We start from the raw sequence: 16,942 nt of genomic DNA, 5'->3' as shown, positions 1-16,942 counted from the left end.
TAAATAGGCTCATGTTATCATTTACCACTTTTATCACAACTTTCAGTGTTCATACTTGCGTTCTCATTTTCCAACTCGTAGTTGTTTTGTGCTGCTTACTGCATACTATATTCCTTTTACTCTGCTGAGTTACCACGTTTCTTCTCTTTGGGTAATTGTACTCCATTTATCACAATTGCTGACGCATATGCCTGAAGATCTGGATAATTTTGCATTTCAAAAGTATTTATTGATCACATATTTTGTAAAAACGTTTTTGCTTTCCTAACAGTTCAATCCATTTTAACGCACTCAGCATAAATCTCATTCCATGTAATTTCCCTTACTTGGTTAGCATGTAATCCTGCTGTTCCTAGAGTTCATTATTAACCTGTATTGTGTTAAAAACATTGAGATACTTTCTTATTTTCAGATTATTTATTCATTCTGGTTTGTTACTCATTACTCAGTCTGGCTTGGTCAATACACCAATCAGTTCCAAACACACTGTTTCATGAAATCTACCCATGAAAAACTATCACTCCTATCCCCATGAGAAAAGTCTTAAAGCTCTCTGTTTCTATCTAGACACCAGACCTATCCAGTTCCATCACCACCACCCTTGCCCTTACCTACCACATACCCAATACATCATTTTCTTTAACTTCTGCCATCTCCAATGGGATCCTAATACTAAGTACATCTTTTCCTCACCCCTTACTCTCCGCTTTCCATCAGAGATCACTCTCTACTTGACTCCCCTGCCTACTTGTTCCTCTTATCACTGCAGGCAGAACAAGTGCTACACTTATCCCTAAAACCTCCTCCCTCACCACCATTCAGGGTCCCAAACAGGCGAGGTGACACTTCACCTGCAAGTCTGTCAAGGCTATATACCTGATGCTCCCTGTGTGCCCTCCTCTGCATTGAGGAGACCCGGCATAGTTTGGAGGACCATTCGTTGAGCACAAAATGCAATTTTTCCCATTTCAATTTGACTTCCCATTCCCATTCTAACATGTCAGTTCATGGCCTTCTCTAATGCCACAATGAAGCCACACTCCAGTTGGAAGTGCAACACCTCATTCCATCTGGGAAGCTTTCAACCTAATGGCAATTTCTCTAACTTCCAGTAATTTCCACCTGCTCCCTCTTCTGTCTTTTTCCATTCCCCATTCCGGCTTCCCTCTTACCCTTTACTCTTCCCTCACCTGCCCATCAGCTTCCTGTTGCCTCTCCTCCTTCTTTCTCCCAAGGTACAACCTCACAGCTTCTTACTTCATATCCCCTTCCTCACCCACTCACCCTCCCTCTCACCTGGTTTCATCCATCACCTGCCAGATTGTACTCCTTCCCGACTGCACCTTCTTGTCCTGGTTTCTTCCCCTTTCCTTCCCAGTCCTGATGTAGGAGCTAGGCCTGAAACACGGACTGTTTATTCCCCTCTGTAAATGCTGCCTGACCTGCTGAATTCTTCCAGCACTTTTTGTGTCTTCCTTCATATAAAAAAAATTTCTATTATGACCCAAGCTTTTGAATGGAAAACAAAGATCTATACTTTTCTGAAAGTCATTCCTAAATATTCTCTGCAGCATCACTGTATTCCAAAGCTGTACATAATACTCAACTAAGTGAGAACTGCATATTACTTATTAATTCAATCAGTTCCATTGCCCATTCACACATGCTGATGCCTTTTCATTTAACTGCTTAATACTGGACATCAGAAATTTCATTAGGCTTGCTTATAAATACTGCAGCTCAATGCCTCACTGCCTAGAGTTCTCCAACTAAGTGCCAAGATTTGGACTCCTTTGCAAGTTGGAAGTCCTAAAGTTGTGGCTGTTCTTTACTGGCAACTGCACTTGCACTTTAGAAACTTTATGGAGGCTAATAGTGCACTGTAAATATGTTGCAGCTCCCCAGACTTTGCTCAATAAAGTTGCATCATCTCAGACCTGAAGCAGGAAAAGATGCCCATTAATTTCAAAAGCTATGCTATCATTCAATGGATCATGAGTGACCTATCATCTAACACTATATATCTGCCTTTGGTTAACCAAAACACTAATGCATCTCAGATACAAAAATAACAGTTGATCTAGCCTCAAATGCCAATTATAGAAATGGACATCAAAATTCTATCAACCTCTGATTTGGAATTTTAATCCTGAAACACACAGCTTTTATTGCATTGCTAGCCCTGAACTCTTCAACCAGTTTCTTTCTACCCAAATATATTTTAATATTTTGTAAATCTCTAATAAATTATAGAACACTACATTACACCATACTTTCCACCTCTTGTTTCAGCTGGACTGTCAATCAATTGCAGTTTATTGCCATCTCAAAATAAGACCTTAATAAAATGAGCAACATTAAATCAATAATTAAACAATGATATTTTTATTTTTAAAAACTACATAGCGTATTTTCACCTCACTGTGCTTCCTTGAGCCATGATTAAAACTTTGTCCTGGACACAAATCCCCACCTCCACCACCACATTGCAGCCCATGAGTTCTTCATGGAATCATTGGAAAAGGCAAAGTGATCACCATCACCTCATGGCAATAAAGCACAATTTTTTTTTAGTCATGATAATCATGATTTAAAAAAAATCACTTGACACTAAGTTTATTCATGTATAATTTTTGGGGGAATCCTTCCAAGACCAACAATTCTTCCAATGTGAGGATGTCCAGATTTGTATAGTATCATTCATGTGTGGATTAATATAGGCATATTTTTATCCTGCTATTTCAGTCCTCTATATATTGTCAACATTCCTTCAGCATTTGTGGTCTAAAAATATGGAAGGTGATAATGAATTCCCTAAGATTTACACCAACCCCAACTAGTCTTTGGAGGTTCCGCAGCAGCTTCAGTCACAAGAGATAAATTAGACACAGCTACTTTCACAATACTGTTGACAGAGAATTTCAGTTGACAATGACCAACGTGAACGTAACATTAAAAGATTATAATTTCCAGTCTCAAAATGAGCAACTTGTTCCCAGTCCTTTTAAAACTACTTCATCCACCTCTGCATTGTATCTACAAGAAAAATAACAAAAAATCTCTCCCCTGCACAAAAATGATTTCCAGAGAATTAAAGGAAAGGAACCGATCAGATAAAGGTATGGAGCTAACTTATATCTCATCATGTTGTGATATATTTAACTCCTTTGAGGGAAACTCACATACATTGCTAAACTTCAGTGTATCAATAAGATGTTGATAGTGGTTTTTCACTTCATCATAGTCAGCAACAAGGCTTCCATTCTGAGGAAATGGTAGTGGCTTTTCATTCAGAAACAACTGGAGTTTGTACTTTTCCCCTATGCTCTGTGATTCGTTGCAGTGGTACAGGACAAAAATAAGGTTTGCGGCAAAGGGTGAAATTTGTCCACTTCTAAATTTGCGATTCTTTTGCTCTTCAAAGTTATTTGCTAGTAAGGGGTGTTCATCCTTAAAATACCCCATGAGAGTCAAAACTGGCAGGAGGGTCTCCGCATGCCCAAATCGCAAGACAGCAGTGTGAGATATTGATTCGTTCCTGTGAAGACAAAAAGAAAGAAAATATGAGTAAGTATTAGTAGAATTTCAAAGGATTTGGCACAAAATAGGATTCTAAAGATCGAACATCCATGCTGTTCAGAATCAGTTAGTGGGTACTTGGAGCCAAATAGAATCCAAGAGTTAAGGAACTTTGCAATGAAGTGCCTTCCACTAGTTGTACTTATTAATGACATGTTTACCTTTTACCATAAAATTATCTTAGTTTTTAAACTTGATCCAGCATTTCTTCTACATTTTGTGCTGTTATTGTTTTGAGTCTTTGAAGCCCTTTGAGAAAATTAACATTCCTTCCCACCAACGAAATTTGTCTTCTGTATGGCCAAAACTAAGAAGTTGACTGAGCCAACTCTAATATTCAATACAATGAAGCATAGACACCTAAAGTGGCCAATCATTTGCAATCATTTTCCAGAAAGCCAGAATGGTCGTGATTCAGTGGGGAAAGAATTTGGCCACACTTCAGTATACTAAGTTTCAAGTAGATGTCATGAATGTTCAAGCTGCTTAAAATGAGTGTGCCATGGGAATACTAATCAAGTTTCCCAGTACTTCGTGAGCTACAGAGCACCATATTATGGAGAGAAGGCAGTACCATGTGGATATTTTTGCCCACACTTAATATAATGAATAATAGATTAAAGGAACAACATATTTTAACAAGGAACAATCTAATCACAAGATGTGAATTGACTCGAGCTCTGCATGCAAAAGTCACAATTATTTTAGTTTAATAATATGCCTTTATAAATAATTCTCAAAATTGGAAATAAAGTTTTAGTTTCTTGAAAAGCAAGCATGTGAAAGAAAAAACTATTCAACTTGCTTTGCTTCATCACAGTATGTGCCATCATAGCTTCCTTACATTCTCCAAGCTGAATGGAAAAGTTAAGTCTCTTAATTCAGTTCTCTAAAGACTCTTCCCAAATCTGGCAGGATACAGGCAGAATCTGGTAGGATGGTACCCCCTAACTAAATCGACTTTGGAAAAAATTATCTTTCTGGTTAAACGTGCTGCAAAGACTTGGAATTGTGGGACCAGGTAACGAACAGGTGACCTCGTTAAGGCATCAGTAATCGCCACATGGGCCACAACCACCATTAGACTTTGGGACCAAATGGAGGGGCGAAGCCCAAGGGCTATTCGACCAGACTCGGCCTTCATGGTTTCCTGCTGTTCCAGGTCCACTCCACACATGTGGGCATGGACTGGTAGGCCAGTTGTGGAAATGTGTTGCTCAACCCCATGTTTTGTGGCTGTGGTGGAGAATGTGGGCTAGGTGAGGTTTGGAAATTTGCCCAGCAGTCAAGTAAACTCACATCCAAGGTGCATGCGCCTGACAGAGTCGTTGTGAGGGAACTTACTGGGGGAGCAGGGTAATGACCCGAAAGTCCTTGACATCTACAAGCCGACAGTTCTAATGATCGACTAATAGTCCTTGGGCACACGAAATCTGCACCGAGCTGAGGTCTAGCTACTTCAGCCAGGATGAAGTTCCATGTGTAACGTTGCCCACTGAAGCAGAGCATCAGTCACCGTGTCCTGTAAGTCTGAATCCTACAGACACTAGTGACCACCAGTGAGGTTCCTTCACTCTTTGCCTTCTTATCAATAGGCGATGCTTGCTGCACACTTACTTGAGCACCCGTGTCACACAGGAGGCATCGCCCTGAAAGGGTGTACGTAATGAACAGTGGACTACCCGAGCAGGTAAAAACTACGGTGTTCACAGATCTCCGATGTTCCGATACATTGGCACTGTCGGCACTTCCTAGTGTTTGCACCAAAGCGAATGTGCTAAAAAAACACAGACCCGATGGTCTATTTTGTAGCATTAGACAGTCGTCTGTTTATGTTGGAGGCCGTGCTGACCAAGCTTATTGAAACAGGGAAATGAGGAAGAATTATTCATCTCTGCCTGGCTGAGCCATTTTATGGCTATCAACGATTTTAGCAAACACCTTCACGGGGTGCATTAGTGAGGGCCATGCAAACTTGATCAGGCAGTTGCTGCATGTTGAGTTCTTTAAAAATAAAAGAAGGATAGTGCTTTCCCAGGAGAGACAGTATGTGGTCCATAGCTCTGAAGGCATAGCATCGCCAAGGCCAGGCAAGCATAGCAACTGTTTGGTGCGCTCAGACTCTGATAGTCCAGAAGACTGCAAAAGGTGAGGTGTCAGCAATTGGTATTTATCATGTTCAGGTGGGTTTTCTAGTAGACTCACACTCTCAAGCCATAGAATTGCTGAGCGATGCTACCACATCGAAATATTTGGTGTGTTGGTCATTTCTCGCAGTGCAAATTGGGCCTCAGCTTGTACAAACTAAACAATGGTATTTTGCTCCCAAAACTTCAGCAGTTTCAAAGCAACAGCATTGGCCGACATGTTCAATAACTCTAGAATTACCCTAGAGCACTGGAGTCACCAACGTAGGTTTTCACAAATAAAACTGTGTGAGCTGTTTCATGTTTAAGAAAAAGCCATAACACATTTTTAACGAACTCCAAAGCCTAAAGCAAAGTGCGCTAAAGGCCCTTCACGTAATTCCGTCATTATGCCAGACCATCCTGTTAAAGCGAAACCCCAACTCAATGTTGCCGGTTGTGGATTATGTACATTTCCACCCAACACAATATCAGAATCAACTCGAGTGAATGCACTACTACTACTATTTGAGTTACTGTCACCTTCCTGCCAGCTTGAACAGTCTGACCATTCTCCTCTGACCGCTCCCATTAACAAGGTATTTTTGCCCACAAAACCGCCACTCACTGGAGGCTTTTTACTTTTTGCACCATTCTGTAAACTCTTTTAGGCTTTTCTGATACCTTAGAACTCATCTTGCTAACGGATGCACAAAATAAATCGACATAAAGCACAGATGCTCACGTGTTTAAAGGCGGCTAGAATGCAGTTCTGGGGGAGGAGCTTGGCTGCTTGGGGCGCGTGCTGCTTTTTTCCATAACGGTGAAAACAGCACCTCTGTTAGCGAAAAACAGGTAACTAATGCAGGTCTTTCATAACAGCGAGGTGTTGTAAAGCGAATGTTCGAAAAACAGGGGACACCTGTAAAGGGGAAGAAAAGCAGAGGCGTGCCTTTTTTCAGATCAAACACTGTAGCTGCATCACCCTCCCACTTACCTCCTCTTCAGTGTAAATAGTATCCATTCTGGCAGCAACACAATATGCAAAAGCACGCAGACATGGTCAAGATGTTCAGTTGTTATTTAGACCAAGCATCAGAACGGGGAAGAAGTGTGATCTAAGTGACTTTCACTGTGGAATGATTGATGTACCAGATAGGGTGGTTTGAATATCTGAGAAATTGCTAATCTTTTGGGATTTTCATGCATAACAGTCTGTCGTTTATCAAGCCTTCCACAGCAGATGACGAAACCTGACCTTCGGCATCGAGGCAGGCAGACATGGGAAAAAAATTACCTGCCTGCCCTGATGGAAACAGACGACAATGAGATGACACCCCAGTCTCCTCTACCTCCCACCACCTCAACCTCCAATGACTCAGCCTAACACACCATAATCAGTGTGCTCGCTGTCTTCCCGATTCCGGTAAGTGATACTACACTGTACATACATTATATAGTATAAATATAGTATATATTATATACTTTATATAGGCTGTGTATTTTTAAGTGTTATTTGGTATGATTTGGCAGCTTCATAGCTTTAAGGCTACTGGAAAGAGTGCTTCTGCCAAGAGCGTTCGCACCGAGTCTTTCTGCCGAGAGCGCTTGCGTGAGATTTTCGCTGTGGTGGACAGTGCTGCAATAATTGCTGAAAAGTATTCCTACTTTATATATATCATACTTTATCATATCATTCCTGCTTTTACTATATGTTACTGTTATTTTAGGTTTTATGTATTATTTGGCATGATCTGGCAGGTTGTTTTTGGGTCTGCGAATACTCACAAATTTTTCCCATTTAAAAAAAATGGTAATTGCTTCTTCACTTTACGACATTCTGGCTTACGAACCATTTCATGGGAACGCTCAACCTTCAAATAGCGGGGGAAACTTGTATTGTCATTCCAGGAGGTCAGCCAAGCTTCAGAATTCATAAGCAAACTGACTCCCAGTTACTTCTTCCCACCTTACTTCCTGTAAAGACTCCCACAACCTGTATGATTGGCATCCCCTCTGAATGGTCATTCCCTGCAGAGTGACAGTATTGTATACCAAGCACAAAACAGACTGCAATTACTCACCAAAGCTACTCTTACAGGATCTCCAAAACCAAAAACGTCTCCCACCATGACGTCCATCTGAATTCTCATAGTAACTTTTTTCATATGATGACTAAACAGTGGATTGTGAGTAGTGGCACGGCTGTACAGCGGTTAGCATAACACTATTACAATGTCAGCAACCCAGTTCAATTCCTGCCACCTTGTGTCAGGAGTAGGTACCGCCTCCCATGACCACATGGGTTTCCTCCAGCTGCTCTGGTTTCTTCCTACATACCCAAGACAAGCGGGTTAGCAGCTTAATTGGTCACATGCGTGTAATTTGGTGGTGGGAGCTCTTTGGACCAGAAGGATCAGTTACCGTGCTGTATCTCTAAAAAGAAATTCAAGCTCTGGCCAGTGGACTGAGAGAGGGTTTGCATGACTCTCTATCAAAGATCAAAGTAAAAGGTCATCTAATTGTCTTGGTAGTTGATGGAAATACAATGACTGAAATGTCTGATCTACTTCAATGCTAGTTTCCTATGCTAGTATGCTTTGTGATCTGAGTATTCATACCCTGCTCGGGAAGAAAATTCAAAAGGTACACTACTCTCTTGTGAAACAATTTCTTCTCGACCCTGTGGTGAATGCTTTTTTGAATTTGAATTTTGAATTATGATCTGTCCAATGGGCCCAAACAGATTAATCAAAAGATGAGGCAAGACATGGCTGGTATTTCAAGGTATTTGTTCCAAACTTTTAATTTGCTTGAAAGCAAATTTAATTTAGGAACAAAATAAAAATGACCTGCTATCTTTCTTTAATCAAATAATGAAAGCATCCATAATCATAACATCATTGGGATAAACCCACATATTAATGAAATTAATATATTTGATGCGTTTGAAAAACAATGCTACTGTATATTTAATATTGAAGTAATAGTTGGCCCTTATACAGTCTTATACAGTCGGCCCTCCTTATCCGCGAATTCCGCATGCGCGAATTCAACCAACCGCGAATTGTAAAAACCTGGAAGTGCTCTTCCAGCACTTGTTGGAGCATGTACAGACCTTTTTTCTTGTCATTACTCCCTAAACAATGCAGTATAACAACTATTTTACATAACATTTACATTGTATTAGGTATTATAAGTAATCTAGAGATGATTTAAAGTATACAGGAGGATGTGCGTGGGTTATCATGCATCGGGATCGAAAAAAATTGAAGTTCTTACTAAGTAAGTCGGAAAAGGTACATCCGGTATTATTTAGCATCAGTTAGTCAAATGTTTGTATATAGTATATATTTTACCTTTCTATGTATATAAAACACTTAAGAACGTATGTTTCAGCACTGAGCCCGGGAACGGAAGTTCCCAAGTTCGATCTAGTGACAGACCACTCCCGAATGCGCTCTGCACTGTGCCAGGTTGATGTGGAGGATAAAAAACCCAAAACCCAATAATTAAACCACTGCGTAGCTTAGTAATAATTGTAGCTTTCATCGGGGCACAGCCTTTCTCACTTTATCCTTTAAAATTGTTCTGATTGTTGACCGACATAGCCTAACGCTTTTACAATTCACCTCTTTCCGATCGCTTTATTATTTACACTTTATTTTCAATCGTTATCGTGATTATTTTCGTGAACAGAAACACTGTGGATTCAGATCGCTACCGCTGAGTCCTAATGTCCACCGCAGGTTACATAAGGTCTGGGTTCCGCTGGGCCCTAAGATCCACCGCATTGAGACAGGTTGAATAAGAGCATCCGTGAATTTTGGTATCCGCGAGGGGTCCCGGAACAAATCCCTCGCGGATAAGGAGAGCCGACTGTAAATATATTGTTAATTAAGCATTCTGCTTCAATTAAAATAATTCATTACAGGTTTATGGGTAAAAATAAATGAATTGGATACATCATCACTTCCACATGAAACGTGCTTATAGTAAACTCAAAGTTAGACTCACATTCCTGGATTCCCATGTCTTTTGAATTATTTTAATGTTTTGAAGTTGCAAAATATACCAAGTGCGGTCAGTTAAGTAAATTTATTTGAATCATCTTTCCAGAGTTTATTGCTGGATCTTAAAACATAGGGGAAGTTAAATGAGATAAAATAGAAAAATACAGAATATCAATGAAAAATGGAGTTCACTGTACCTGCAGGAATAAACTTGATACTTGAAGTTCTTGGTTTTAATTACTTTACTGCACCATTTTACTTAAAGCTGGGGAAAGTCTGCATGCATTGACCTGAGACATCAGAATTGTGTCATACATGTTTGTAGCAACACGTGGGCTCTGACAAACTGATACCCTGTGGTTTTACCCTGATTGCATTAGGAAAACACATCCTTCAGTCTTCTGTGCATTTACATACTATGCACAAGTCTTAAGCACATACATATAGCTAGGGTGTCTAAGGCTTTTGCACAGTATTGTATTTGTCAACATGGAGCTTGTAAATCTGGCAGGAGCAAAGGATGTTGGGAACGGCGAGGGTGGAGCTCCGCAGGAGGGGTGTGGGACAGATGGCGGGGGGTGATGTGAGCGCAGACACACCCAGCCCTAAGACACTAGGCCATGAAATTTGTTATTTTTTGTGGCAGCTGTGCAGTGTAATACATAAAATTACTACAATATGGTGCAAAAGTCATAGGCACCCTAGCTATGTAGAAGTGCCCAAGATTTTTGCACAGTACTGTACTAAGTATTGTCTATGACAGAGTTTAGAATGAAGTGCATTTTTCAGGAATTTGGCATTGGGCACTGCCCAACAGAGAATAATTAGGAGCTGAGTGCTGGGAATGTTGGCCTGGCGTGGACACTGACATTGACTTGCTTAGCTTTCCAATGGATTTGGAGGATTTTGAAAAGCAGCTTTCATTGTATTGTTCCAGTACTTTGATGCCAATTACAGGCAGTCCAAATCACAGAAGCAATAGAGTGACAGGGATTCTAAACTAGTGGATCATGAGTTTTGTGTCAGAACTAAGGGCTTGATCTTCAGATACCTTCTTCCTTAACCAGCCAAAGTAATTATACTGCAGGAAACGAGAAAGATAAAAACTTTCTCTGGAATCCATTGGATGCTAATGACAGTTCAATAGGGATTTCCCCAATTAAAATTGTGTTAGTATAGCCATGAACTTTTTGAATTGGAGAGCAGAACACATGGCCTATTCCTCCTCCTATTTCTTAAATTCATATGAAATGAGTTATATATATGAATGCCAGATGACTTACAATTGAGAATTCATCTCCAGACACAGACTCCCTAACAAAACCAACCCAGATCAGTCCAACAAATGTTCCAGTCAGGCCCGGGTCAGCCAAGAAATTGAAGGCGAGGTCAGTTAATGTATTATCCAGCAGACAGGTTAATATATTTACAGATACATATATAATACTTCCATTATAAACATTCTGTAATAATCTGATCATTGTCTTTCACAGACCCCTTAGCATCATCAACGATCTCTCCCATCTATACAAAAATCTCCTTGATGCCCTACCATCACACAAGAGGTACTGCAGCATTAAGACAAGAACTTTTAGAATGGTAGTGGCTTCTTCTCCCAGGCTGTAAGACTACTGAACTCCATGCCACCACCCAGGTTTCATCACATATGAAGCACTAGTAGTGTTACACTGTTTACTTTTCAACTTGTGTCATAAATGCAGCTTATTTACTTGTGATACTATTACTTTGTGTGTGTGAGTACATATATGGAATGCGTTGTGCACCTTGGTCCCAAGGAACATTGTTTTATTTGGTGGTATACATGTGTACAGTTGAATGACAAGAAGTTGAACTGGAACTCGATGACATTTAATCAAGTTTTTGGATGTAAATATCTTGATAAAACTAATGAAAGCAAGAAACAGCAGCTACCTCTAGCACTAAAATATTTCCTATAGAGATATTAACTGAACTTAAATGCTGATTTGAGGATTACACAATGCATTATTGGACTCTCCATCTGTTCTCCTTCTTCTGCTTCCCTTGTTTTCAATAAGTCCCTTTATTTAATCATCTTAAGTCAAATGTGGCGAATACAGATTAATTCTGCTGTTGAAAATATTTTACAAGTGGCTCAAAATTTGGTCCTTTCTTTTTGTGCTCATTAGGCCTCGGCTCAAATGGTATCCTTCTACCTTTAAAGGATAGTAAAACATTAAGACCATAATACATAGGAGTAGAATTAGGTCATTTAGCCCATCAAGTCTGTTCTACCTTCCCATCATGGCTGATTTAATATCCCTCTCAAACCCATTCTCTTACCTTCTCCCCATAACCTTTGATGTCCTTTCTAATCAAGAACCTATCTACTTCAACTTTAAATATATCCAATGAGTTAGCCTAAATAGCTGTGTGAGGCAATAAGTTCCACAGATTTACCACCCCCTGGCTAAAGAAATACCTCCTCATCTCTATTTAAAAGGGATGCCCTTCTATTCTAAGGCTATATCCTCTGGTCCTGAACTCCCCCACTACAGAAAACAGCCTCTCCAAATTCACTCTATCTAAGCCTTTCAATATTCGGACCCTCTGGACCCTCTACAATGCCAGCAAATCCTTTCTTAGAAAATTGGCCCAAAACTGCTCACAATACTCCAAGTGCAGTCTGACCAATGTCTTATAAAGCCTCTGCAGCACATTCTATTCCTTCTGAAATGCACACTAACAGAAGGATCTTTTGTATCTATGGGCTTCTCACTATCATCTTGTTTATTTTATGTTCACTTGCCCTGTTTCACCTCCACAACTGAATACCACACACTTCTCAAGATTAAATCACTTTGGCTACGTTTCCAAAAATAGTTTTGTGCAGAGGTCAGGGTCTCACTGCCTGTAAGGGTGGTTGAGAAGAAATGTTCATCATATTCAAAGCATGCCTGGATGGCTATTTGAAAAGAAAGACCAGCAGGACCATCGATTTAATGCAGGAAAATGGGATTAGTTTCAGCATTTCTTTTCCAAATGCCACAAGCATGATGAATCAAATGGTTTCCACTGAGTCAAAGTTTCTACAATTCTATGAAAGGTTAACTTGTTTCTCTGTAGCATTTCCTGTTTCCCATACATTACAATTAGGTCCAGATTGTGATGTTACTTGTATCTTATTCCGACTCTGAAACTAAATACAACTAACATATCATTAGTTTACAAAAAGCACAGCATTCTAAATCAATGGTTTACAAATTGTTCCTCACCATCCCCAAATACCTAAAAGGAATAAATGTCCTAACTTGCAAAAGATGGCAACTTCAAGAACAAGCAGGAATTGTGCTTTATTAGTATAGTGCAGCAGAAATAACCTACTGGCAAGACAATAACCACAGGTATTGAGAGGAAGAGTGACAGAAATTTATTAAGTTATGCATCTCGTTTAAATCTTTTTCAAAGGTAAATTTTTCCTTCAATTAATGGGAGGAATGTTGATTGAACTCTTGAAGACAAATCAAAGAGAAAAATAAACTACAAAAGACCATAAGACCATACGATATAGGAGCAGAATTAGGCCATTTGCCCCATCATGTCTGCTCCTCCATTTCAAAATGGCTGACCCAAATGTCCTCTCAGCCCCAATATCCTGCCTTCTCTCCGTATCCCTACATGCCCTGACCAATTAAGAATCTATCAACCTCTTCCTTAAGTATATATAAAGACTTGGCCTCTACAGCTGCCTGTGGCAAAGAATTCCACAGATTCACCACACTCTTGTTAAAGAAATTCCTCCTCATCTCTGTTCTAAAAGGATGCCCTTCTATTCTGGACTATGTCCTCTGGTCTTAGACTCTCCCACCATAGGAAACATCCTCTCCATCAAGGCCTTTCACCATTCTATAGATTTCAATGAGGTCACCTCCCATTCTTTTGAATTCTAGTGAATGCAGGCCCAGAGGTATCAAATGCTCTTCATATGACAAGCCATTCAATCCTGGAATCATTTTTCTTTGAATCCTCTCCAGTTTCAGCACACCCTTTCTAAGATAAAGGACCCAAAGCTGCTCACAATACTCCATGTGAGGCCTCAACATTACATCCTCACTTTTATATTCTAATCTTCTTGAAATTAATGCTAACATTGCATCTACCTTTCTCACCACAGACTCAACCTGCAAATTAATCTTTAGGGAATCCTGCACAAGGACCCAAGTTCCTTTGCACCTCAGTTGTTTGTATTTTCTCTCCATTTGGAAAGTAGTTAACCCTTTCATTTCTTCTACCAAAGTGCATGACCATTCACTTCCCAACACTAAGACCAGTCTAAGAGAGTCTAAGACCAGAAGGCACAGCCTCATGATAGGAGGGTGTCCTTTTAGAATGGAGATGAGGAGAAATTTATTTACCTAGAGTGGTGAATCTGTGGAATCCTTTGCCATAGGCAGCTGTGGAGGCCAAGTCTTTATGTATATTTCAGGCAAAGGTCGATAGATGGATCAGCCATGATGAAATGGCGGAGCAGACCAAATGGCCTAATTCTGCTCCTATATTTTGTGGGCTTATACCCTTGCTAAAGCCTTTACCCTTCTTGTTAAATTTGATGTTGTAGATACTTTAGCAGATTAATGAAAAGGGTACTTGAAGATCAAGACCTTAGTTCTGGCACAAAACTCATGGTGCACAGGGGAGAATCCCTTCCCCTTTATTTGCCTCTGAGATTTGGACGACCTGTAATTGGCCCATCAAAACACAGGAACAGTAACATGAAAGCTGCTTTTCAAATTCTCCACATCCATTGGAAAGTTAAGCAAAACCAAGCCAACATTCCAACACTGAAATCTTAAGTATGCTCTGGACAGGACGAGCATTCGGATGCCTGATGCCAAGTTCCTGAAACATGCACTTCATTTCAAGCTCTGTCACAGGAAATGATTATTAAGTGGACAGAAGACTGAAGTATGCAATTTTTCCAATGCAATCAGGGTAATGTCACCAGAGTATCAGTTTGTGTGAGCCCACATGCAAATAGATTAAATCCAAGAACTTCACATGTATCAAGTTTATTCCTGCAGATACAGTGAACTCCATTTTTCATAGATATTCTGTAGTTTTCTATTTTATCTAACTTGCCTTGTGTTTAGACCCATCAATAAAATACAATGAACTCAGCAAAGATGATCCAAATATATTTACCTCACTGACTGCACTATTCTTCAAAAGCATACAAGTGTTGCATCAAAAGTATCATTTCATTAATATATGAAAGGCAAGGTAGCATAGCGGTTAGCGGAATCGCTTTACAGCTCCAGCGATCACCTTCCCAGCAGATGTGTTAAATAGCACAGCAGAAACCAAACGTAGGGCAGAAAAAATAAATTATATTAGAAGTTGCAGAAAAACATCTACAGATAAAAGACAACTCTATAAGTTATTAATGATGCTCTTCAAGGATGGGTAAATAATATTGAGCAGAGGTTTTTCTAATCTTACAATGGAATGCTAGAAGCTTGTAGATAATGGTCAAGAATTTAAGAAATTTCTCAAAGATTTACCAAATAAACCAGGTGATATTCAATTGAAATCTTGTCTAAGGTTTAAGGTTGATATGACATATGTTGGATGGGTGGTGACACTTGTAGCCTGTCTCCCACCCCAGCAAAAACCTTGCTGATTTGATGTGATGCAAACAATGTATCTGCAGATTTCCTCGTGTTTGCTATTCCACTATATGTTCTCTTTTCAGGCTTCCAGCCAGGTACAAATATCAATTTTAACCAACATTTTGATGCCAAATTCTGCCACCTAATGGAGGGTGATGCATGTCTAGTCTGCTGGTCCACTGGACTGGACTTACCCAGGTGTCATCCCTGAAGAAGATGGCAGCAGAGTTTGCCATCAAAACGTCAGTTATAATTGATATCTGTATCCGGCTGGAAGCCCAGTAGGAGCTTATTTGTCACGTACACTAGGAAAGCACTTGATCTTTTTTCACTGCATGTTTCGATATACACGTGACAAATAAAGCTAATCTTTATATAATGATTATGATTAAGCATGTTTAAAATATTTGATTAAAGAAGGATAGTAAGGAATTTTACTATGTTTTTATGTTTTCAATGGGATTAAACATTTGGAACAAATACCTTGTTAGATATAAATAAGAGTTAATTGAAACCTATGCAGAGGACTGGGGTGCATGGGATGTCCAGGGAGGAGTGGCACCTCTAGTGGTGGGCTTGTCGTGCTCTACCCAGAGGCAGTTCATCCACCTGTGGTCCCCACCTACTACTCAGCTCTCACCTGTGGCTCCAAGTAACTGTTTACCGGTGATAGTGGCCACACTCCTTTTCTTCGGAATGCAGGCTAAACCAGGTGAGGGTATCCAGGATCCTCCAACCCTGGTGGGATAGGGATATGTCTACCCCAGCATGTGAGGCCCGTTCTGGCAGACTAGATGGACGAGATCAACTACAAGATCCGATGGCCAAGAAGGCAGTGCTGCAATGCTTTGTGGAGATTGAAGGGCATGATGAGGTACAGTAGGTGCCATGACTAACCACTGCAGCCAAGGAAGTCTTCAGTTGTGACAATTTTTTCTACCACCTGACCAAGATTTTTGAATCTTTTTCAAGCCACTGCAACGGCCTTTTCACTATAAAAATCCTCCCGCATACGTTTTTCTCTGCATAGCTCTTTTAATAAGCTGCACAGACAAACTTCATTGTCAGAAACGATGGACAACCAATGTACAGAGGACTGACTTCCTCATCATGCTTCACATCAGGTTGAGTCACAAAGGTGGAAGTGTGGAGAAACTAGGCTAATCAGGAGGTTTAAAATCTCTTCTTTCCTATTCAATGTGGGTGCAGTCTTGTCAAATTCCATGACCTACAGCTGCACTCAAATCAATACCTATCTATCTATATATAAATATCTCTCTCTTTCCTTCTGTTTTTGTGGATGTCTGCGAAGAGTAAGAATTTCACAGGTTGTATACTCTATACAATCCCTGACATTAAATGGAAACATTGAGCATTGAACCATTAAGACGAGGCAAAGCTGACTGAAGGAAGATGGAAGGCACTTGGAGGATGTGGGATGGGAGAGTAAAGCAGAATAGTCAGTGGGGGGGGGGGGGGGAATGAAGTTTGAAGAATAAATAATAAACATGGGAATTATTTTAGTGGGGACCTAATCTGGTGTGCACTGTGAAGACAAGACTATCTGGGAGTGCCC

General features: G+C 40.1%; 1 protein-coding gene across 1 annotated transcript in view; it reads right to left on the bottom strand.

Annotated features, from left to right (window-relative positions):
- Positions 1-2,362: 2,362 nt before the first annotated feature.
- Positions 2,363-16,942, bottom strand: part of LOC132379495 (multiple inositol polyphosphate phosphatase 1-like) — a 75,889-nt gene continuing 61,309 nt past the window's right edge. The window contains exon 4 of the mRNA XM_059947451.1: positions 2,363-3,538. Coding sequence (XP_059803434.1) covers positions 3,133-3,538 — 406 coding nt within the window. The 3' untranslated portion in view covers positions 2,363-3,132. The remainder of the gene's footprint in view (positions 3,539-16,942) is intronic.

This window comes from Hypanus sabinus, chromosome 22 (assembly GCF_030144855.1).
Source record: "Hypanus sabinus isolate sHypSab1 chromosome 22, sHypSab1.hap1, whole genome shotgun sequence".
Lineage (NCBI taxonomy): Eukaryota > Metazoa > Chordata > Chondrichthyes > Myliobatiformes > Dasyatidae > Hypanus > Hypanus sabinus.
This window is presented reverse-complemented; position numbering and strand designations above follow the sequence as displayed.